Here is a 24792-nt window from a genome sequence, read left to right as displayed (position 1 = left end):
ATTGAGAGGTGAGAGAAAGCTTAAAATAACTTACTTTCAAATCTGTATGAATGGTTATACATCATATAATTTCAGCCGGCCCAAGGGCTAGAAATTGATTCTGCTGCCTTCATGATACAAACACCCAGCCCCCTCTCCAAAATATAATAATTTGCCAGTTTGTCAAGCAATGAAAGGTAGTAAATTTTGGCACCCTAATCCAGTAACTAATCAGTTTTCTAATAAACAATCAGCAGTAGACTAATGTGTCATCAGCGCTTCAGAAGCTCCAGAGAGAGGGTGATCTGCACAGGGACGCTAATGAATACACCAGAAATCATTAGCCGCTCAATAGTTCTGAGTTATTCTCATTGAGCTGATAGCTTGGATACATTAACGCTGACATTCTACATTCATCAAGATCACAGTGTAGTTTTTAACAGTGAAGCAGACTGTTCAAAATATTCCCAGAAAGACAAGCAGAACAGCACAGCTTATTCTGTATTAACATACCGGGTTGGTACAGCAATATAGAAAAAAAAAAGTAAATGCAGTTTCCATACAGTATACTGAATTTCTAAAAACAATCTGGTCAATATTGTTCAGGGCTATCAGCTAATTTGCAGCAACACTTAAACAGGTTATTGCCAGTGGTATAGTAAGGGGGTCAGGGAGCGGACCGCTTCATGTGTCATGTCAGTGGGGCGCTGGCACCTCTCCGCCCTACACCGCACCGTGCCAGGCTCGCGCCATCCCTCCCTCGCTCCCCGTACCTCTGTACATCTTTGCTAGTGTGAACAGCTTCTCCTGCCTGTTGCTCGCGCCAGCCTGGTTCCCCTCTGAATCACTTCCAGGTCACAGGGCCAGGAAGTGACATCAGAAGGAAATCCAACGCTGGTGCAAGGAGCTTGCTGCAGAAGCCACTTGCTCTGGCAAACATTTAGAGGTATGGGGGGGGAGGGAGAGTGTGAGTGTGGAATGGGGCCAGGAAGGAGGGGGGGTACAGAGAGGAGGGCGTGGGGGTGCCACCGCCCTGGGCACCTCCTACCCTTACTACACCACTGGTTATTGCCATTGAAAATGAGCAGTTAGTGCCTAACCCCCCTCTTTTATAAAGGTGTGCTATGCTTTTTAGCGTGCGCTAAACACTAACACATGCATGTTATCCTATGGACGCATTAGCAGTTAGCGCATGCGTTGATTTAGTGTGCACTAAAACGCTTAGCGCATCTTTGTAAAAGAGGGCCTAAGTGAAATTACATTCCTATCATTCTGGGCTAACCCATAACCAGTTCAAGATCTGAATATCAACTTAACCAGCTGTGGTTTATTTGACTCCACATAAACCAAATATTCAGTGCAGAAGCCTGGACCTCCCCTGCCATTGAATAGACTTGAACGACAGTGGTGGTCAGCAAAACACTGAGGGCCAGATTTTGTAATTGGAACCTAAAAAAGATAGGCACCCAAGGTTAGGCACTTGCTTTCCTTTGCTGAATGCTAGCTTAATAGGGAATGTATGCGTGTATACAAGGCACAGTCCCTTATGCCAGCCATAGAACTGGTTAAATGCTCAAGCCCAAGTTCAGGTAATATATGTTTGTTTATCATTCATTTAATACCCCACCAATGCAAAAGGTCATAGCGGCTTACAATTTATGCATAAATACAAAGAAAAGGAAAGCCAAAAAATAAGAGTAAAGTCCACAACCAAGCAAGTAACCAATTACATATACAGTACTCCCCCGAAATTTGCGAGGGTTCCGTTCCAGGACCCCCCGTGAATTTTGAAAAACCGCAAATGCAATTTTTAGGCAGGAGAGACAGGAGAGGGCAGCTGGAGCACCGGCGGGTGAAAGAAATCACTCGTGGTCTGCTCCTGTAGTAAAATTGGGATACACCAATCAGGAGCTGCTTTGACATGCAGCTCCTGATTGGTGTAGCCCGACTTTACTACAGGAAGAGGCGGTCGGAGCAGACCATGAATGACCGGGTCCGCAATTCACGAACTGCAAATTTGCGGGGGAACACTGTATATCCAATTGTGTCATCTAATTCTAATCAGTCTTCCTAAAGAGAACAGTTAAAAGCCATTTTTTTTTAAAAAAATGGGTTTTTAAAAGAGAGTTAAATTTTTTAAAAAAGATTGTTCTGCTTGAATAAAAGGACATAAATTATTCCATAAAAAGGGGAAATAAAAAAATAGGCTTATTGTCGAGTGGATTCGTAATGAGCCAGTTTGGAGAGGGGAGAACAAATCTATTAGCATTAATTGACCTCTAATAAAGATGATTTACAAAAAAAAAGCATCGATTAACTTCAAAGCACGGGAAGGAGTATATGGCATGGTAACAGATGCTAGGCAAACCAGCTAGGAAAAGTGAAGTGCCTTAAATGTTAAGCACAGGATTTTAAATTGGCATCTGAAGTGAACAGGGAGCCAATGCAATTGTATCAATAGAGAAGTGACATGATCATATAATTTTGCTTTATAGAGGGAACGAGCTGCCGAATTCTGAAGTGTCTGCAACTTACAGTATTCTGCAAATTATTGGGGGACATATACATATGGGGTCTGATTTTATAAAGGGTGCCTACAGTTAGGAATCTAACTTAATTGGCAAAATACTCTTATTAGCCTCAATAATTGGGGAAAAATATCTAATAGGGCGATAGGCGCCTATCCAATTCTATAAAGGATAGCTGCCTATTGCATGGCACTCAGCAGCACCTAACACCTAAGTGGGTATTTCTGAAACTGGATCGTGATGTAGGCACTGCCAAGCATGATTCTCCAAAAACATAGGTGCCTGAAATGTAGGCCCGTAAAACTCTGGCCTACATTTCAGGCACCTTAGTTTATATTTAGGCGTCGCTAGCCGCAATTCTGTAAAAGGCACTTAAGTGTGATTGATATGCAGCTGGTGCCATTTTTCTAGGTGCTGGCTGATTTACGAGCTGTTTATAGAATCAGCCCTATGGCCTTCACAGTTGCCCACACCCAATTTGCGTGCACAATTTCCTACTATCACTACTATTTATCATTTCTATAGCACTGAAAAGTGTACGCAGCACTGTACATTTTAACATTCAATACACGGTCCCTGTTCAGAAGAGCTTACAATCTAATTTGGACAATTGACTAGTAACAACTGCATAAACAACCAAGGCCATATTGAAAAAGGTGAAATACCTTTTGTTGATTAATGAGCCAAATAACACCAATAATTGGCAACAATTTATATTTAGGCACACATCTTGCTAGGCTTAAGTCTCTTAAAATGTGTATGTAAGTCTTAAAGCTTACAACTGAAAAGAGGGCATGACGGTCAGGGTAGGTCAGGGGTGTTCACTAAAGATGTGTGCATTGTTAAAAGAATTTGGGGAATCTGTACCTAATTTACATGTGAAGGTTTATACTGGGTTTCAGTTGGTGTAAATCCTCACGCCTAAAGTTGGGCATGGATCCCAGCGCTTCACATTATTCTATAAAGAGAACCATTTATTGAGTCTACAAGGGGCCGTTGAAAAGTTCTCAGCCCAACCAAGAAGAGAATGATGCGCAGCCATGAAACTTACAAGTTATTCCACACTTTTCTTGACACTTTTTGTTTCAATGAGGCAAATGCATCTAGTAAATGGGCACAAGTATAGGGAAACCAAGCCATTGTGACATCACTGATGAGGCTCATAAGCATTGGTGGAATGAAGCATTCTTTCTGACATCACAATATGAAGGGCTGCTGAAAAGTTCTCAGCCCAACCAAGAAGAGAATGATATGGAGCCATGAAACTTAAGTAATGTAATGTAATGTAATTTATTTCTTATATACCGCTAATCTGTTAGGTTCTAAGCGGTTTACAGAAAAATATACATTAGGGTGCATTAAAATTATAAGTAAATAGGTACTTAGAAATTCCCTTACTGTCCCGAAGGCTCACAATTAGAGAATGATACGGTGACAAAATTCATCACCGTTCCCGTCCCCGCGGATAACCGCGGGAAATAATCCCATATCATTTTCTAGTGTCTATTTCAACCTCAGTCCTTCTACACCAGCATTCTTCAAAGCAAAGCTTGTGGGTCAGTGGTTGTGGCCATTCATACTCTGATTCTTCCTTCTCTCCTTAAAGAATGACATGAAGATGGTTTCCCCCGGTTATCCGCAGGGACGGGAACGGTGATGAATTTTGTCACCGTGTCATTCTCTACTCACAATCTAACTAAAGTACCTGGAAAAATAACAATTAGTTGAGTAATAAAAGTAAGAAATAGAAATAGAGGAAAAAATAAGAAAATAAACATTCTAACAAGACTACATTGATCTAAGGACTTTGAAAGGTAGAAAAGGAGGAACCGTTGAGCAATAGAATTATTCCACACTTTTCATGACACCTTTCATTTCGTTTCGTATCATTAATCAGTGATATAAAATGAAATGCAAAGTGTGGAATAACTTGTAAGCTTCATGACTCCACAAGTTCTCTTCCTGATTGGGCTAAGAACTTTTCAGCGGCCCCTCGTATATGGATATACCAGCAGCATGCACAGATTTCGTAGAAATGAGTTAGGAACGTGGTTTGGAGTTCTTAGGAGTATATGCTGTATTTATTCTGTATTTTAGAACATATGTACCTGGAGCAATTTCAACATCAGCTTTGAGTCAGTCAGATAGCTTCATGTTTGGAACTTCCTATTGAGCTTCTTAATTAGTTCCCACTGGACATGCAGCTCTGCAGAACCCACCACTTATATGTGTACACAATGCGTTTGTTCATGTAGCGTAGCAAAGTTGCTGCTTGCACATGTAAATCGGCCTACTTACATGCACAAAGACACAAGGGAAGCCACTCTTTTTTTTTTCTATTTCTTTGTAAAATGGCTTCTTCTGAAACGTGTTGCACCAAATACTTTTTTTTTTTTGTAGTCCTGTATGCATTTTACAAAGGGCTCTGCGTTCAGCAAGCTTTCTATAAAATTCATTGCAAATTTTGAACATCTTAACCTGGACAGCCATTTTTCTGACCTAGATGCCTATACAGATGTACTGGCAAATTCTCTATAGTCCATCTAAATTTAGACACCTGCGTCAGTGCACTTATCCTGTGTAGGCGCCTAACGTAATTGATTAATAGGATTAATCAGTGCAGATAATTGGTACTTAATGCTTCATAATTGGCTTTAATTGGACTTAATTGAACGTTAGGCGCCTAACTTGAAAAACTCAATTCTGTAAATGGTAGGCGCCTAGTCCAAAGCACCTACCTAAAAGTGGGCATGGTTAGGGGTGAATCATGGGTGCGCTTTCGAGTTCGACGGCTCATTGTGAATTATGTACCTAACTTAGGTGCAGGTATGTAGGTGAAGAAAACCCTGGCATAAATAAGGTGCTCCTAAATTTAGGACACCTAGTGGTGCCTATGCCCATTTAGACGGCACTAAGTGTGAGTCTATACAGTGCACCTAACTTTAATAGAATCACACTTAGGGCTCCTTTTACGAAGCCGCGGTAAAGGTTTAACACGCGTAATGGCGCACGCTAAAATGCCGGATGCGCTAGCCGCTACCGCCTCCTCTTGAGCAGGCGATAGTTTTTCGGCTAGCTCGGGGGTAGCGCGTGATTAAAAGTTGTGCGCGTTAAAGCCGCTACCGCGGTTTCGTAAAAGGAGCCCTTAATGCCTTACTAGTCAGCATTGATTTTTTAGGTAGACTATGTAGGTTTGGGCTTTTAGGTTATCCATCTTACGTGATCACTATTGAGGGAATGTTTAACCCATACCGGTCAGTGTTTTCTAAATGTCAGCTGCTATGGTTTTTTTCTATTCCTGAATTTTCAATGCTGAGATGTACCCAGATACCAATATTCAGTGCCAGTACCTGGAGAACCATCCCCAGATACCGTGCCACTACCTGGATAGTGCCAAGGTGGACAGACATGATATTCAGCTACATTTTTACAAAGAGCCTTTTAAAAGTTCTGCAACGCTAAAGCATGGCAATAGGAGAATGAGACTTATTTCTCTTTCCCTACAAATCTCAAGGGCTATCACATTTTCGAGCTGTGTGATGAATATCTGCTCTTTTAGATCTGAATTCATTGCAACTTTGAAACTGTATATCTATTCCCAAGCATGTTAGTCTATTTAGATATAGTTCACGAAATAAAAGGGTGTGACCTATCACTCATTTGCATATCTTTATTCCTCATGCCATTCAGAAAATCAACTCTGTGCAGCTGCAAAAAAAAAAAAAAAAATGGTAACATATTGTAATTATAACCTGTGACAGAAGTGTATATGAAACAAACCTTGCTCCATCCAAATAACAGTCCAAATGAAAAACAGCATCTGGGAGGAGCAGTAGAAAACTTGATTCATCCTAATACCATGCTGTTTAAAAAAACCTGTACATAATCATTTCAAGGACAGAAACAGATTTTTCTTGGTTTTACTATGGGAGCCTCTCACTCCCTCTTTCTCCCTATGGCTTATCTCTGCCTCAGCTAGTTGAGTGCCAAATTTTAAAATATCAGAAAGTGAAATTCTATTTGTCATCGATTTCTCATTGGTATTACTGAACAGAACACTGAAGACAAGCCGCTTCTTTGATGGCTTACTTCTAAAAATCTCTTTTTGTTCTTTGTCTATTTGAAGTGACAGTGATCAGAGCTGGAGGGGAGGTGGGACAGGCCTCTCTGGAGAAATCACCTTCCCCCTTGCCTATTGACAGATTCCTCTGTTCTGAGTCAGTCAGGCCTTGTCCCCTCACAGGCATCAAGGCCTCTGGAAGTATCCACCAATTAAAGCTCTTGAGCCAGTAAAATCTAAAGCCACTTTTGAGTGTCTGTTTTGATTAGGCAGGATGAGACAAAGCCCATCAACCCACAGGGCAGCTTCCTAGTCTCAATTTTCTCTCTTGCCTCCACCAGGTGCGAGAGGTGTGAGAGGAGCTTCACACAGGCCACCCAGCTGAGCCGACACCAGAGGATGCCCAATGAGTGCAAGCCAATAACAGAGAGCACAGAATCAATTGAAGTGGATTAACTGATTGACTGGTTGGAATTAAACTGCAAGGAAAGTCATGATTAAATGTCACGGACACTTAAGCAAAACCAAAGATTTCCTCTGAGCAACTTTCAATCAGCCCCAGAAAACCAAAAGCAGTAATAAAATGAGTAAGATGTTAAGAGATATTGATCCTGGCATGGAAGAGAGACCATGAAGGAGATTATTTATTTATGACTAGGGATGAGACTTGTTTCAATGGACCTGGGGACTGCTAACCTTTCAAGCCCCCACCCTGTATAGCTTTATTTCTAAAAGCCTTTTTAATTGTTATTTAATACCAAAGCAAGGAATCTACCGGGTTCTCCTGCCAAAAGTTATAACTGCGAATGCACATGGACTTGTTTAAATGTTGCACCTTTTCTTTTTGTAGCATGACTCAAAGGGACCCTGATGTAGTTCCTTTTATTATTATGATGATGATGATGATGGTTATTATTATGGTCATTTTGTTTTGTTTTGTCACAACACGGTTGCAGAAGAAATTGTTGTGTCTGAATGGCGAGGTGACAAGCATTGAAGAAACACATCCAAGGCACCATTAGCTTCAGGCCGGAAGGATATGCCATTACCCACCCTCCATCTTCAAAATCCTTCCCCCCCCCCCCCTGTTCAGATCATGTTTTGTGCACTTTTCCTGTGATATGTTTCATCGCTTATGTTTGTGGCTATAAAACGGGAAAGTTTTCAAAAGCGTTGCAATATTACAAATGAAATAAAAACTATTTTGTTTTGCGCAATAGTATTGGTGGAGACATCCTCTTGGAGGCAAGTAGTGAACCGACCAAAATGGAAGCAGCAGACAGCGCCCAGACACAAAGCAGTCCAAAAAGGAGCTCCAGAGCTTATCACTAAAAATATGCCTGACATAGCCATGTTTTGCCTGCGTCAGGGGTCGGTGGATGTTTTTAAAGGACAAGAACAGTATGACCAAAGTCTTCCACCATAAGAGGAATAAAATAAAACCTGCCACCGCCACTGCAACAGTTCCCTGACCTTGTGAGAAAGATATTTATAGAGTGGTTGGTTAATTCCTCTCTCTTGTACAGTTCTTGTGCTTTAAAAATGTCCACGACCCCTGATGCAGTCCTACTAAGCGAAACATGGCCAAAAAAGGTTAAATAAGGTTAATTTGTTTTATGCGGTTACATAAAAACAAATCAACTCAACAAGCAATCAGGGAAACCATATGAAATACTACGCAAACTTTAAGGAAGTTTGTGTACAATGTTATCAGTGGTTTATAATCTCCTGATATTGCTAGTTTATAGTAACTTGGGTATTCTCTTTTGTGTGTCTCTCCCTATTGTCCTCTCCCCTTCCCTGCAATACATGCTTACATAGTACATTAAGGGCTTGTTTTACTAAGCTGCACTAAAAATGGACTTAGTGCGCCTTTATGGAGGTCTTTCCCATGTACTAAACCCATATTTAGCGTAGCGGGAAATTGACCACTTTTCCATTTTCTGAATTAATGGTCATGTACAAATGTTGCCATGAGTGCACGGCAATTAAGAAAAATTAGCGCATAAACACTGATCAACACCTATTTTGTAGACCGTAAGGGCCAGATTCTATAAATGGCGCCTAACTCAATAGGTGCCTAGAAAAGCAGTACCTACTGCATGTTAATCAAAGTTAGGCACCGTTTGTAGCATCGCACCTAAATCAACTTAAGCGCCAGTAGGCGTGTACAATTTAGGCACTAGTATATTAAGCCAGGGTTTTCTTGACTTTAAATATCAGTGCCTAACTCAGTCCATAATCCACCGCTAACCATGCCCACTTGCCGGTAGGTGCTCCAAGTGGTAGGCGTCTACCAGCTAATTTTTATAATCGTTTGTAATTGGATTTTAATGGTTCTTTCAATTATCAGCACCAATTAAGCCAATTAAAAAATTGTTAGATCAGCTAGGCATGCCAATCTAGGGGCCTAACTGTGGTGACCCTTTAAATGAGCGCAGGACAATTGCGCTCTGACAAATGCGCCCCAACAATTGCACGCAAGGACAATTATGGCAGCGGATACTTTTTTGTCTTTGTGAGGGTTAGTGTAAGGTTTATATCATGATTATGGGAACCCTAATCATGATATAAACCTTACCCTAACACGAAAGCCCTGATTTGCTGACACTCCTCATGCCTCGACCCAAGGGACGGGGGCCTGAGGAGTCATCCTGTGCGCACATGTCCCTGCGCGCCATTGTGGGGGTGCTTTGGTCAGAGTGCAATTATCCTGCGCTCATATGTCGGTGTGCCTCTAACTGTAGGTGTCTTTTATAGAATCAGGGCCTAAAAGCTCATGAACTAATCCTACGAGTAAGCAGCATGAGGTAATACAGATACAGTAAGACACAGATTCTATACACGGTGCTTTAAGTTAGGCGCCTACTAGCACCTATCTTAAAAAAGAAAAACTCATTTAAAAGAGAAAATGTAGGTGCCTCCTGGCGCCTAAAATGAACGGCACCTGAATCATACCTACAGAGATGCTTTCTGATGCTTAACACCACTGTAGGCGTGGCTAGTGCTGGAAGTGGCATTAGGTATATTAAAGCACCTCTTTAGGCATGATTCACATAAAAGGTAGGCGCAGGAAACGTAGGCCCTGAAAGCCCTGGCCTACATTTCCAAAGCTGCGATTTTATAAATTACATGTGATCAGTGGCTGCCAACAAGGGCACCATTTATACAATTCAATTCACCATTTATACAATTTATACGATTAACACAGAAATGCCCACTCTCTGCCTCAGACATGTCCCCTCTGCGTAAAAATAAAAGCTATTTCTTACAGTGCAGATTGCACATTAAGTTTGCAAAATTATCATGAGATGCCTCGGCGCTTCTCGCAGTAAACCCTTATAAGCTGCAGTAAGCACATGCTAGTGCTTACCGTAGCTTAGTAAAAGGAGCTCTAAGAATAGAATTCAGATGTCCAGGTCAGGACATGCTCAGTTCTGACAGTATTTTACAAAAGGCTGTACCAAACATGGAATATTTTGTATAATACCTACTGTATAAGGACATGCAGGAGGAGTGTCAGTTTGCTGGTTCTTTGAGGAGGCATTTTCCAGGGTGGGGTTAGGGTGGTGTTTTTCTTTACATGTGCACTTTTCAAAATTCAGACTCTGCACATTTTAGCTGAGAAAAATGATATGTATATGCCCAGTGTGTATTTAGGGATGTGCACTCAGTGCACATTTGGGGCTTCTGTTACGAAGGTGCGCTAGGGCCTTAATGCGCGCTAAATTGCCACGCGCACTAGTTGCTACCACCTCCTTATGAGCAGGCGGTAGATTTTCAGCTAGCGCATGCTATATCGCGCACTAATCCAGCGCGTGCGATAAAACCGCTAGCGCACCTTCGTAAAAGGAGCCCTTGATTCATTAAAATACCTTGTGTATGTTATCCATTCAATTTAACAGGCATTAATTTATGAACTAACAGGATGCAATCAATTTCCTTACGCCTTTTAAAAGTTATTAAAACAAAGTTTTGAAATGAATTCTAAAAAAAAAAATGCCCAAAGTTTGAGAAAAAAAGCCAAAACAGACCTAACATTTTTGGACTGTGCAGATCTCTAAATATGTTTGCACTTTTCTCTACTGAGGCCAATACACTATGGTGCGCGGAAACTTATAAAGGTAAGCTTGCATATTAAAATTTCTGTTGGCACTTACGCAAAACTGTACTTTCTTTTCCAGAGCCATTTTAACATGGGCACTTTTTCCTTTCCCATGTCTGAGTGATGCCAATGAGTCATTGCAATGCAAAATTGTTCAAAAAAACTCATTTGTTAGAAAGTTCTTGTGCCAAAGCACAGTACCGTGTGGTAAGGCCCAGATTCTGTAAATGGCACCTGAAGTTATAGAAACATAGAAAATGACGGCAGAAAAGGGCCACGGCCCAACAAGTCTGCCCACTCTAATGACCCACCCCCCTAATTTCTTCCTTGAAGTGATTCCACATGCTTATCCCATTTTTTCTTAAAATCTAGCACGCTGCTGGCCTCAACGACCTGCAGTAAAAGATCATTCCAATGATCGACTCTTTCAGTGAAGAAATAATTCCTGGTGTCGGTATGAAATCTCCCACCCCTGATTTTCAACGGATGCCCTCTTTTTGCCGTAGGTCCTTTAAGAAAAAATATATTTTCTTCTACCTCAATACGGCCCGTGACATATTTGAACGTCTCAATTATGTGCCCAGATCTGCGCTCCTAGTCGATCTAGGCGCCTAATTTAATTATTCAAAAAGCTTAATCGGCACCAATAATAAGAGTAAATAGGAGTAAAACCTTGGAATGGCCTTACAGAAATGACCAGAACTGAACCGCGCCATCTTCCTCAGGGCGCTGGCACCCCTCCTCCTCTCTGTCCCCCCTTCCCCCTCCTCCCCCTAGTCACGTGTATGCCTCTTCCCTTCCTTCGTACCTTTTTAACTGGCCTGAGCAGCCACCAACTTGCTTCCCACGTCGGCTTCAACGCTTTCTCTGAAGTGACGTCAAAGAGAGCACTATGAGGCCAACATGTGCAGTAAGTTCAGGGGCTTCTCACGCCAAAGTGCCGCTCACCCTCGCTACACCATTGCCAAGGTGCCTGCCAGAAGGAAGCATGGTTAGGGGTGGATCGTGGGCAGATCTTGCGCATATTTACATGAAGGCACCTAAACTGGACTCAGGTACCGGTATTTAGGCCAAGAAAACCCTGGCAGAAATAGGGGGTGCCTAATGTTTTGACACCTACTGGCACCTAAGCCCAATTTAGGCACCGCAAGGTGTGATTCTATAAACCGCGCCCAACTCAGGATTGATATGCGCTATGCACCGCATTTCTAGAATCAGGGCCTAAGTGTCCAAATTAACACATAGTACGTGTAAAACCTCTGCAGTAACTGTTTTGGGTCGTTCCAAGCTTTTACCCATACAGTTGCCAAGCAGAAAAATACCATGTGGTAAGTGGAGGTACAGACAATGAAGAAGCACATACTGCCTCCTTTTTAGATGTTACTGTGCGTTAACTATAACGGCACAGTCCGTGTCCATTTTTCACTCATAACCAGTCCATTTCCTACCCTATAATATAGTGTGTTAATTAGTGTGCACTGTCATGCCAGCATGGTAACTGTTACCATGACTATGCGCCAGCACCACACGCCAATTCTTGCAGTAAGGGCTGGATTATATAAACAACGACGCTCCCAGCGGCCACCCCAAAAAAGCGGCACTGTTCACATGTCAGTCGCATGACGGTGCCGTTTACAGAATCGCGGCCACATCCAAATGTAGGCCAGGGTTTTACAGGCCCACATTTCCAGCGCCTACTTTCAATGAGAATCATGTCCATAGAGGTGCCTATGTTAACTTCCGGCATAAATCATGCCTAAGCGCCTCTGTAAAAGTTGACAAAACCCAAATTTGTCTAGAACGGGGGTGTCCAACCTTTTGGCTTCCCTGGGCCGCATTGGCCGAAAAAAATGTTTCTGGGGCCGCACAAATGCGCAAACACTGAGGCAAGACACCGGAGGGAGCCAGCAAGATGGTAAACACCCGGAGGCAGCAGAGGAAAATACTGCATCGCCTTCGACCGGGGCCGCACAAAATACTTCACGGGGCCTCATGCGGCCCTCGAGCTGCAGGTTGGATGCCCCTGGTCTAGAACATCCACATAAACTAAGACAAAAAGTTCTAATAGTGTCACTGTTAGACAAACTGTGAGGCGTAGCAAAGGGAGATATAATAAATTAATAAATTAGATTAATTTGTGTGAGAAGACCTCAGTGTGGATTGACAAGTCAGATAAATGAATTAACTTTTAATACTACAATCCGTGTGCGGGCACCAGCCCAGCACACCACACCATCATAGAGTCTTCACGTGTGCAATGTGAAAGAGTGAGAATATAGTGAAATCACACTTAATAATTAACAAAAAATAGGTGTGCATTCACCAAAGCTGCGCCACAAACATAAAGAAAAAAATCACTTATCTAAATAGGAGCTCCATTGAACATCAAGGCTCCCAGAGACGCTTAAAGGCCAAAAGCCAAAAGGAAGGCTGCAAGTGGATCAAAAACCGCTCAAAAAGTAGTTGGTTCAACTAAGTTCTCCTTTTATCAAGCCCTGCGCGTGACTTTTAATCACGCGCTAACCTCCCGTGCTGGCCAAAAAACTACAGCCTGCTCAAGGCAGGTGTTGGCGACTAGCGTGGCTGGCGGTTTAACGTGCACTATTACGCACATTAAACCGCTAGCGCAGCTTGATAAAAGGAGCCCTAGGCTTCAGTTTCAGATAAACATCCTTCTTAAGGAACCCTTGGATTTTGAGAGCTCAAAACAAACGCAGCAGCAAACACGCTGGGAAGTACACCCGGCGCGTCAGGGGTCCAGCTTTGGTGAGTGGTTTCACTATATTCTCACTCATAAGAACATAAGAACATAAGAACTGCCATCTCCGGATCAGACCCATGGTCCATCGAGTCCGGCGATCCGCACACGCGGAGGCCCAGTCAGGTATACACCTGATGTAGTTTTACCACCCATATCCCTCTATGCCTCTCATAAGGAGATGTGCATCTAATTTGCCTTTGAATCCTAGCACAGTGGATTCCTTAATAACCTCCTGTGGAAGAGCATTCCAGGCGTTCACCACTCGCTGCGTAAAGCAGAACCTCCTGACATTTGTCCTGGACTTGTCCCCCCTTAGCTTTAAACCATGTCCTCTTGTCCGTGTCACGTTGGACAGTGTAAATAATTTGTTTTTCTGCTCTATTTTATCGATGTCTTTCAGTATTTTGAACGTCTCTATCATGTCCCCTCGCAGCCTCCTCTTCTCAAGGGAGAACAGTCCTAGTTTCTTGAGTCGTTCCTCATATTCCAAGTTCTCCATACCTCTTATTAGCTTCGTTGCTCGTCTCTGCACCCTCTCCAGCAGTTTTATATCCCTCTTTAGTTTGGGAGACCAATGTTGGACACAGTATTCCAAGTGTGGTCTGACCATTGCTCTATATTGCGCACGTGAAGACTCTATGATGGTGTGGTGTGCTGGGCTGGTGCCCGCACACGGATTGTAGTATTGAACGTTAATTCATATATCTAACTTGTCAATCCACACTGAGGTCTTCTCACACAAATTAATCTAACTTACTGATTTGTTATAACTCCCTTTGCTGCGCCTCACAGTTTGTCTAACAGTGACACTATTAGAACTTTTTGTCTTAGTAAGCCCCTCTATGGACAGGAGTTGGCCGTTGGTCTTTGTAGATGCTTGTAGGTGCCTACTCTTTTCTTTAACTGCTTTTTAATTGGTTTTAAAAGATGTGGTCAGTTACAGTGCTATTTATCACCAATCTAAGCAATTAAGATAGGTGACAGTAGGACGCTGTTTGCAGAATCAACATAAGAACATAAGATTTGCCGCTGCTGGGTCAGACCGGTGGTCTATCCTTCCCAGCGGTCCGCTCATGCGGAGGCCCTCAGGTCAAAGACCAGTGCTCTAAATGAGTCTAGCCTCACCTGCATACGTTCCAGTGTAGCAGGAACTTGTCCAACTTTGTTTTGAATCCCTGGAGGGTGTTTTCCCTTATAACAGACTCCAGAAGAGCGTTCCAGTTGTCTACCACTCTCTGGGTGAAGAAGAACTTCCTTACGTTTGTATGGAATCTATCCCCTTTCAGCTTTAGAGAGTGCCCTCTCGTTCTTCCTACCTTGGAGAGGGTGAGCAATCTGTTTTTATCTACTACATACATAGTAACATAGTAGATGACAGCAGATAAAGACCCGAATGGTCCATACAGTCTGCCCAACCTGATTCAATTTAAAATTTTTTAATTTTTTCTTCTTAGCTATTTCTGGGCAAGAATCCAAAGCTTTACCCGGTACTGTGCTTGAGTTCCAACTGCCGAAATCTCTGTTAAGACTTACTCCAGCCCATCTACACCCTCCCAGCTACTGAAGCCCTCCCCAGCCCATCCTCCACCATACGGCCATATACAGACACACACTGTGCAAGTCTGCCCAGTACTGGCCTTAGTTCAATATTTAATATTATTTTCTGATTCTAAATCCTCTGTGTTCATCCCACGCTTCTTTGAACTCAGTCACAGTTTTACTCTCCACCACCTCTCTCGGGAGCACATTCCAGGCATCCACCACCCTCTCCGTAAAGTAGAATTTCCTAACATTGCCTTTGAATCTACCACCCCTCAACCTCAAATTATGTCCTCTGGTTTTACCATTTTCCTTTCTCTGAAAAGATTTTGTTCTACGTTAATACCCTTCAAGTATTTGAATGTCTGAATCATATCTCCCCTGTCTCTCCTTTCCTCTAGGGTATACATATTCAGGGCTTCCAGTCTCTCCTCATACGTCTTCTGGCGCAAGCCTCCTATCATTTTCGTCGCCCTCCTCTGGACCGCCTCAAGTCTTCTTACGTCCTTCGCCAGATACGGTCTCCAAAACTGAACACAATACTCCAAGTGGGGCCTTACCAATGACCTGTTCAGGGGCATCAACACCTTCTTCCTTCTACTGACTACGCCTCTCTTTATACAGCCCAGCATCCTTCTGGCAGCAGCCACTGCCTTGTCACACTGTTTTTTCGCCTTTAGATCTTCGGATACTATCACCCCAAGGTCCCTCTCCCCATCCGTGCATATCAACTTCTCTCCTCCCAGCATATATGGTTCCTTCCTATTATTAATCCCCAAATGCATTACTCTGTATTTCTTTGCATTAAATTTTAGTTGCCAGGCATTAGCCCATTCCTCTAACTTTTGCAGATCCTTTTTCATATTTCCACTCCCTCTTTGGTGTCTACTCTGTTACAAATCTTGGTATCATCTGCAAAAAGGCACACTTTTCCTTCTAACCCTTCAGCAATGTCACTCACAAACATATTGAACAGGATTGGCCCCAGCACCGAACCTTGAGGGACTCCACTACTCACCTTTCCTTCCTTTGAGCGACTTCCATTAACCACCACACTCTGGCGTCTGTCCGACAGCCAGTTTCTGACCCAATTCACCACTTTCGGTCCTAATTTCAGCCCTTCAAGTTTGTTCAACAGCCTCCTATGAGGAATTGTATCAAAGGCTTTGCTGAAATCTAAGTAAATTACATCTAGAATATGTCCTCGATCCAGCTCTCTGGTCACCCAATCAAAAAATTCAATCAGGCTCATTTGGCACGATTTACCTTTTGTAAAGCCATGTTGCCTCGGATCCTGTAACCCATTAGATTCAAGGAAGTACACTATCCTTTCTTTCAGCAACACTTCCATTATTTTTCCAACAACTGAAGTGAGGCTCACCGGCCTGTAGTTTCCTGCTTCATCCCTGTGACCACTTTTATGAATAGGGACCACATCCGCTCTCCTCCAATCCCCAGGAATCACTCCCGTCTTCAGAGATTTGTTGAACAAGTCTTTAATAGTCTATTTCCTTCAGTATCTTGAACGTTTCAATCATGTCACCTCTTAGTCTCCTCTTTTCAAGGGAGAAGAGGCGCAGTATCTCCAATCTTGGCCCCCTAATTGCTTAGCACACTTCTCTACAAAAGAGCCTCACAGTGTGCTAAATTCTTCACAAAAGCTGGAGATAAACATTTTGCAATAAAGTCTGTGCTGTCTTAATTTTCTTCATGACTCACCTACATATAAGTACAATCCACAAAGCCACTGAAGGGACCCGCCGTGACAACTGCGGTTCCAAAAGCAGAGGCAAAAGACCAGGCTACCACCAAAAACAAGAGACGTCCACAAAGCACACTACGTGGAGCCTGTTCCTGGACACAGGAGTATAAAGTTCAAATCTTTATTTCAAATTCCAAACTACATCAACGAACACTGGAGCCTAGGCTCCACGTGGTGTGCTTTGTGGACGTCACCTTCATATAAGCCAGTGGATGAAATAGCACACCATAAAAATGGCAATGCTGGCAATTGTATGGATCACTGCATGGCAAGTTCTGAAATGAAAAGATGTGAAAAAATAATGGTATCCATGTTATTACATGCATCTTTAATGTGGCTTACTTGAAAAACAAATCAGAGAGCCCTGAATTTTAGTATTTAAAATGTTTATCAAGTCTGTAAGTTTGGCAATATAATCTCTGATTGCAATAAAGATCTAGTCTAAATATCATAGAGATATGCAATTGTACTTCATTTAAGCACTTTTAATATTCATTTCATTCCTTTTAAGATCCTCAGAATCGAGCGCAGTAATCCTTCATGATTTCTTAGAAAAACTGCTCAAATTGTCATCGATCCTTTTTTTTATATATGAGTATTTGTTTGTCTTTTTTCATATTACAAGTATAAATACTTTTTTGCTTTTTTTAAATTTAAGTTATACTTTAAAAATGCCCAAAATTCAGGCACTTATCTTTTCTGTTAAAGTTCTGTTGACTTGGGACCCGCCGACATGTTTCGCCTCCTCGGCTGTATCAAGACTGTCCCCTAAGCGCAAAAGATACAAAATTACTACACTCTGCCCCAGTTTATTATCATAACTGTATTGTATAATAACTTTTAGCTCTGTATAATAAACTTTTGACTCTCTTACCTTACGGTATTATGCTCCACCATAAAGCCCGCTATTTACTCTGGAGTCTGGACAAGATGGTGGCGGCGTTACTTCAAACTCTATTATTCAGAACTCACTGTGACATCAGTTTGTTCTAGTCTTCTGATTGGGCATCCTTCATTTTTGTACTGCCCGCTATTTCTTATTGCTCTCCTAGTATTTTATCCCTATTAATTAATTAATATAGCAGACAACATACTAACCCTATATAGACTTACAGATTAAAGTCGTCCACTCGATTTCCAAATTTAATCCTTTAGGTGTTACTGTTTGTAAAGTAAAGATCCATTTTTGTTCTTTGTAATTTAGAAACTTTTCGTAATTACCACCCTCCCACCCTTCTATTACTTGATCTATTATTTGCCATCTAATATCTTTACAACTATGATTTTTATCCACCCAATGCTGAACTAAGGGGGATTGCAGTACCCCCGTAACTATTCTTGATTTATGTTCATTCAAACGAGAGGGAGAAGTAGCAGATCAGTTCAAGTTCGTTTGAATGAACATAAATCAAAGTGATTTACATATTATATGGGTACTTATTTTGTACTTGGGGCAATGAAGAGTTAAGTGATTTGCTCACAGTCACAAGGAATCGTAGTGGGAATTGAACACAGTTCATGTGGTTCCCAGGCTACCATACTAATGGTTAGGCTACTCCTCCACTTTTAGGGATATGCATTTATACTATCCATGCTGCCAATGTAACTGATTATGTCTAGATTTTAAAACATAATATCTATCAAAGGGCAAACCTGCAAAATATACAATTATATATCCAAATTATCACTTGCACTTTGCTATATTTGATACAATGTAAGAAAGAGCCAAAGTTGAAATTCATCAATCAAATTGAACCTCAAAACTCCATGTACAGACTTAAACAACATCTGATACTCTAAAAGAGCCCCATTTGGAATGCTCAGTTTTTATACGATTGGTTTGGGCCTTTTCTGATGTGTAATCTTCCTTTGTCATCAATTAAAAGAGCCCCATTTACTATCATTGGTTCTTTTATAAAGTCAGGAGAAACAGAACAGAAAATAACTCAGTAACCCAACTGAGAAAAAGCTGTTCTTCAAAACTCCAGACTTAAATACAACCATAATCAGGCTCAATCAAACACTAGCAACAAAATCAAGACACAGTTTTTCACAGTCCATTCTTAAAATCAGTAAACTCCTCCCATGTACTTATCTTGTTGCTCTTAAGTCCTGGCAGAAACTTCAAACATTTTATCTCAAAATTCAGTAACCAAAGACATGGATTTTGTAATCCACCATTGTCAGAAAGAGTTGCAAAGTCTCAAGAAGGGCCTTGTTTCACAGACACCCCACAGTTTTAGAAGAGAAAACCAGTAGATATTAACCACAACTATTTGTAGAAGGGCAGCTGAAAAGTTCTCAGCCCAACCAACAAAGTTGGGGCAGATTCCATCGAGGGCTATACACATATTCCAGTGATTTTCCACTTTTTTTGCTCCGTATTTTTCCGATGGAATGAAAACAGTGGAAAATCACTGGAATAAGCGTATACACCTCGATGGATCGATGGAGAATGCTCCAACTTTGTTGGTAGGCCTAAGAACTTTCCTGAAGATCTTGAGTTTTATTAGGTAGATAATAGACCTGGGTGTAAATTTATGAGGTTTATTTCTTTGTTCATTTGATGTAATCACTTTCTGTACAAGATTTATCTTGATTGTAAATTTGAAATTTATAAATAAATAATAAAAATAAAAAATAAAAATAAAAAAGAACTTTCCAGCAGCCCCTCATTGTTAATTTATGCTAGTTCTCTCTCCTAAAGTAGTGGAATGTCCACAAAACAAGGCCTTGTCGAGACTTTGCAACTCTTTCTGACAATTGTGGGTTACAAAATCTGTGTGTTTGGATGCTGAATTTTGAGAGAAATTGTTTGAAGTTTCTACTGGGACTTAAGAGCAACAAGATAAGTGTATGGGAGAAGTTTACTGATTTTAAGAATGGACTGTGAAAAACTATGTCTTCATCACAGAGCATAAAAGATCTAATATTTATACTTTGGGAGAAAAGCTAAATAGAGGAAATATGATAGAGGCATTTACATACTTCCAAGGTATATGTTTGCAGGAGGTAGGCCTCTTTCATTGAAAGTGAACTCTGGACATAAGATGAGGGTGAAAGATATAGACTCAGAAGTAATCCAAGGAAATATTTCCATGGAAAGGGATTGACGATGTATAGAACAACTACACAGTGGAAGTAGGGGAGATGAGTACAGTATCTGAATTCATGAATGTATGGAACAAACATTGAGGATCTCTGAGGGAGAAGAAGGTGTTTTAGAGCTTGATTACTGCAACATGCTTTTCACAGGTCTTCTGCTAAGCAATCGCTCTCTCCCTTCAATCTGTTCAGAATTCTGCTGCACGCCTCGTATTCCACCAGAATGCTCATGTTACCCCCCTCCTCAAGTCACTTCATTGGCTCCCTTTCCACTTCTGCATACAGTTCAAACTCCTCTTACTGACCTACAAGTGTATTCACTCTGCCACTCCTCAATATTCTGCCCCAGGAACTCTGTTCGTCAGGTAAGTCTCTCGTGTCTGTACCCTTCTCCTCTACAGACCAACGCCCAACTCCATCCCTTCTGCATTGCTGCTCCGTATGCCTGGAACAACCTGCCTGACTGGGTATGTCAGGCTCCGTCTCTGGTGGCATTCAAGTCCAGGCTGAAGGCCCACTTTGTTAAAACTGCATTTAAGTCTTAATCCTACCAATTTAAAACGCATCACATTTGTTTGTCATGCTCTTTCTGTAGCCTCCTACCCTCTTTATCTCTTCTCCCTTTGTATTTCCCTACATGAGCAGCATATATCGATTCATCATTTTTGTCCAGTGTGTCTTTCATAATTAGATTGTAAGCTCTTTTGAGCAGGGACCATCTCTTGTGTGTTTAATGTACAGTGCTACATGCATCTAGTAGCACTATAGAAATAAATAGTAGTAGTAGTTGATATAGATATGCAGAGAGAACAGGGCATATTTTTATCGGACATCATTTTTCTATACTTCTATAGCCCTCAGTCACTGTGTATCTGGCACCGGGATTTTGTAGTACAGTATTTGCAATGATTCCGATATCTTAATGAGTCTTTCTATCTGACCACCATGTGAATGGGTTGGAGTTTGCCTTCAACTGTGCTCCAGCCTCCACTTAATCTACATATTTGTTTTGCCCTGGTTGTTTCTTGTATGTATTCTACTGTCTTGTGCTACTTTAAAAAATCTCATCTTTTCATTTTTTCCCTTTTTCATCTTTCAGGTCTTGGGCTACAGGTTGATATAGTACACCCTCAAAGTTCTCACTGTATTTGTGATCTTTCTGTTTTTCTGTCCCTGTTGGTCTAGATCTCTAAATAGCTTCTTATGCTGCTTGAGGAATTCCGATGCTTGTTTCCAGCCTGCGTTGGTGGACGATCATTCATGCCTTCTCTTTTTCAGAAGACTTGCCCAAGATTGGTGATGGATGTTGATATTTCACGCTTGGGCTCCTCAAGTGTTCTGGAAAATACATGCCACTGGCTGGCAGGGAGGCTCACTTTTGGCCCAGACCAGTCTTATTCAGGAAGCACCCCACCTTTACAAGTACAGGCCAAATTTGGTTTCTGGCAGCTTTAAAGTATGATCTCTAAATTTTATAGGGAGAGGAAGGGTTACCACAAACAGTGAAAAAATGGAGAAACATTTAATAGCCAGACTTTCTCTGCTTTTTCTGTGTCAGAATCTTGACTGGAATTGCAGTCTTCCAGTTACCATCAAAGCCAGGACCCCATCTTCATGTGAGCCCTCTAATGCCCCAAGGCTTCTAGTTCCATTATAATGCCCCAGGCCCCTTAAGTTTCCTCCACACATTCTAGCGCTTGTAAATTTCTCAGAACTACAGCTGATGTCACCAGGTATTCATAATTTTATATGGTTTAGGTGATTTATCATCATAACCTTGCTATTTTAAAATTCCTCCACTGGAAAGAATGAGTGGGAAGGAAGTGGTTTCTCTGTTGCTTTAGCGCTATTTATGCACCATGCTATTAAATGATGTATGTCGTAAATCTCATTTAGAATATAGGAAAGAAAACATAAAAAGTTAAAATATACTGTGTATCTTTATGGGGTTAATCTTATAAACTTTTTGGCATATGAGTGTTTCTAAAAGATAACTCCAGTCAATGGCATACCTACCTTGGTTGCTACCAGAGGCGGGGCACTCTCCCTTCTCTAGCGCATCACCCCCAATCCAAAGCGGTAAGGGGACGCAGCAAGCAGTCGCTTAGCTGCAGTGTACAGGCATGCGTGGCTATCAGCTCTGCCGGGCCCTGTTCCCTCTGACATCAATTTCCTGCTCTATGGCAGGAGAGTGACAGAGCTGACAGCCGCACACACCTATGACTGCTTGTTACCCCCATTTGCTGCCTGCGTTCAGGGTGGACTGCATCTACTGCCCCAACCTTGAGAACCTGAATAAATTTGTGAAAAACATTCTGAGCTCCCTTGGGAGAATAGTATAGAAAATTGAATAGATGAAAAGATAGAATAAAGAGATTATAGAAACAACATCCTTTATTGTCTTAAACTGTGCTTTCTAACAATTTCTGGAGGATGAATCCAGAACACAATTTGATTACTGCTCGGATGCCACATAGGCATGACACACCCTAATATGTTAAACAGCTCATTTGTATGATTTACACTTCTGTTCCTGAATCAGTGTTTTTATACCTTTTTATTTTGTTATTGGCAGTCTAGGGGGGGTCTTTTACTAAGCAACAGTAAGCTCTAATGTCTGCTTGCCCAAAAAATAAATAAATAAAATTATTTCGGTTTAACCTCCTCCTTTTCAAAGCCGCACTAGTATTTTTTAGCGCTGGCCACAGCGGTAAGAACTCCGATGCTCATAGAAATCCTATGAGCGTCAGATTTCATACCACCGCAGCCGGCCCTAAAAACGCTAGCACGGCTTTGCAAAGGAGGGCCTAAGAGAGAGAACTATTCCTATATCTTACACGTCTTTCAAAACTGCTTAAAAAGTGAGAACCAGAGAATTTTTTTTTTAAGTTCAATCTTCTTTTATTAAATTTCTTAACGTACAAAAAAGCTATTGACCAGGTATAAGTACAGATATACAATGCAACCCTAATCACGAGAGAACCAGATAATTTAAAAGCTGAGTGGTCACAAGTCTATAACTATTTAAGCAGTGACTAGCTTTGCGCTGAAGGTGAGTGAATTCATTTATTTAAAAATTTCTATTCCGCTTATAACCTAAGCAGATTACAATTTACATACATAGAGCAAATTGACAATACATCAACATAAATAAACTTAACACATTTTGCCAGCTGATGTAAGCATGTTCATTATACATGTTAGCAAATATGTGTGGTCATAATTAAGGAACATACCCCTCATGGTACAATTCCTTAAGTGTGCTATTATTTAGTGCATCAGGTGTTCAAAATTTCCCTGCACTAATATTACTCCCAATGCAGAAAGTTCTCTCATGCAGGTAGCCTGATTATTTTTATTTATTCTAAATTAGCTGAGTTTGCATTTATGCTATTTTTTTATTGTACAATTGTTTGAGTGTGTATGTTATTTTGTAATCTGCTTATGACTCAGGCATAATATAAACCATAAAACATAAATCTCACTGCACTCAAGGATATCCTTGTGAGGTGAAGATCACATGTAAACCACCAAATATGAAATTGTCCCTGATGTAAACATCTGTGCTGAAACTTTAGTGCAGGTTCTACTCATCCCTTAATGCTGACTCATTGTGCCAGCTCAGGACTGGCATAAAGATGCAGCTGGGAGCAAAATAGTCATCACACTTCATGCCAGATGAATGAAAATTCCTGGTGGTTCAGCTGGGATTCTCTCTGCCTTCCTACCCAAAATTTCTATGGGGGCCCAAGTTGGCATTCTTACCTCCTGTCCCTATAAATGATCCTGGTGGTCTGTGATCCCCACCTTTACCTCCTGATCCCCCAAATGCCCTACCTGTAAACCCCCCCCCCCAATCTTTCCCTTCCTCCTGCCTCCACATGGTGTATCAGGATACATCAGTGGTCTCAAACCCGTGGCCCAGGGGCCACATGTGGCCCACCAGGTACTATTTTGAGGCCTTCGGTATATTTAGCATAATCACAAAAGTAAAATAAAAGAGTTTCTTGATCATATGTCTCTTTAACTATAAATTACAATATAATTATTAAGAATTAGCCAAAAAGAAATATTTATAAACTATAAAGAGTTTTACCTCATGCAAAATTATCATTTAATAAGACAACTATTTTTTCTGATACCCTCCAAGTACCAACAAATCCAAAATGTGGCCCTGCAAAGGGTTTGAGTTTGAGACCACTGGGATATATAGTATGGCATACAGTGGCATGTGGTCAGGGCCTTCGGGGGATGCTATAGGTGTTACACTTAAATCCCCCACATATAAAAAAAGTTGTTTTGGAATTTATAGGGATTTATCTTTTGGTATGAATAGAAGCCTTTTTGGTCTTCTCATATAGTTCTCATATCAGAAGTCCAAAGATGCATCAATTTTATGAATGGTAATATATTCTATCACCGAAAAGAGAGCCCAAGGAGGCCTCAACAATGAGACAATCACCTCAGATGACCATTTTGCTCCCAGCTGCATCTTTATGCCAGTCCTGAGCTGGCACAATGAGGAAGTCTGTGGAGTCTGTGGGCAAATTCCCTATACAAAAACCTAATTTGTCAATGTTTTCCTATTCTTTCTAAAACAAGAAAAACTATCTAGTAAATTTCAGAGAGAGGGGAACTCACTGCAAGGTGAAATATCCCCGCAGAACCTCGTGAAACACAACCACAAGCGAAAATATCACAGGTCCGCTGATTCATCATTTCACCTCTGTGGGAAAATTCCCTATGCACATTTTTTAAAATATATATGTTATCCGGAGCTTTGTCCGTTCTTAATCTATCTATCTGCCTGAGAACGTCTTCGAGGCTTATCATGCATGGAGGTAAGCCTCGAAGACGTTCTCAGGCAGATAGATAGATTAAGAACGGACAAAGCTCCGGGCCCAGACGGGATCCACCCGAGAATACTGAAAGAGCTCAGAGATGAAACAGCAG

General features: G+C 41.4%; 1 protein-coding gene across 1 annotated transcript in view; it reads left to right on the top strand.

Annotated features, from left to right (window-relative positions):
- The window catches only part of PRDM6 (PR/SET domain 6), a 288493-nt gene extending 280709 nt beyond the window's left edge, over nucleotides 1-7784 (top strand). Inside the window, 1 exon segment of the mRNA XM_033929007.1 lies at nucleotides 6909-7784. Within this exon segment, the coding sequence (XP_033784898.1) occupies nucleotides 6909-7023 (115 nt within the window). The 3' untranslated portion in view covers nucleotides 7024-7784.
- Nucleotides 7785-24792: the final 17008 nt, after the last annotated feature.

The sequence above is a fragment of the Geotrypetes seraphini genome, chromosome 1 (assembly GCF_902459505.1).
Source record: "Geotrypetes seraphini chromosome 1, aGeoSer1.1, whole genome shotgun sequence".
NCBI classification, from domain to species: Eukaryota; Metazoa; Chordata; class Amphibia; order Gymnophiona; family Dermophiidae; genus Geotrypetes; species Geotrypetes seraphini.
This window is presented reverse-complemented; position numbering and strand designations above follow the sequence as displayed.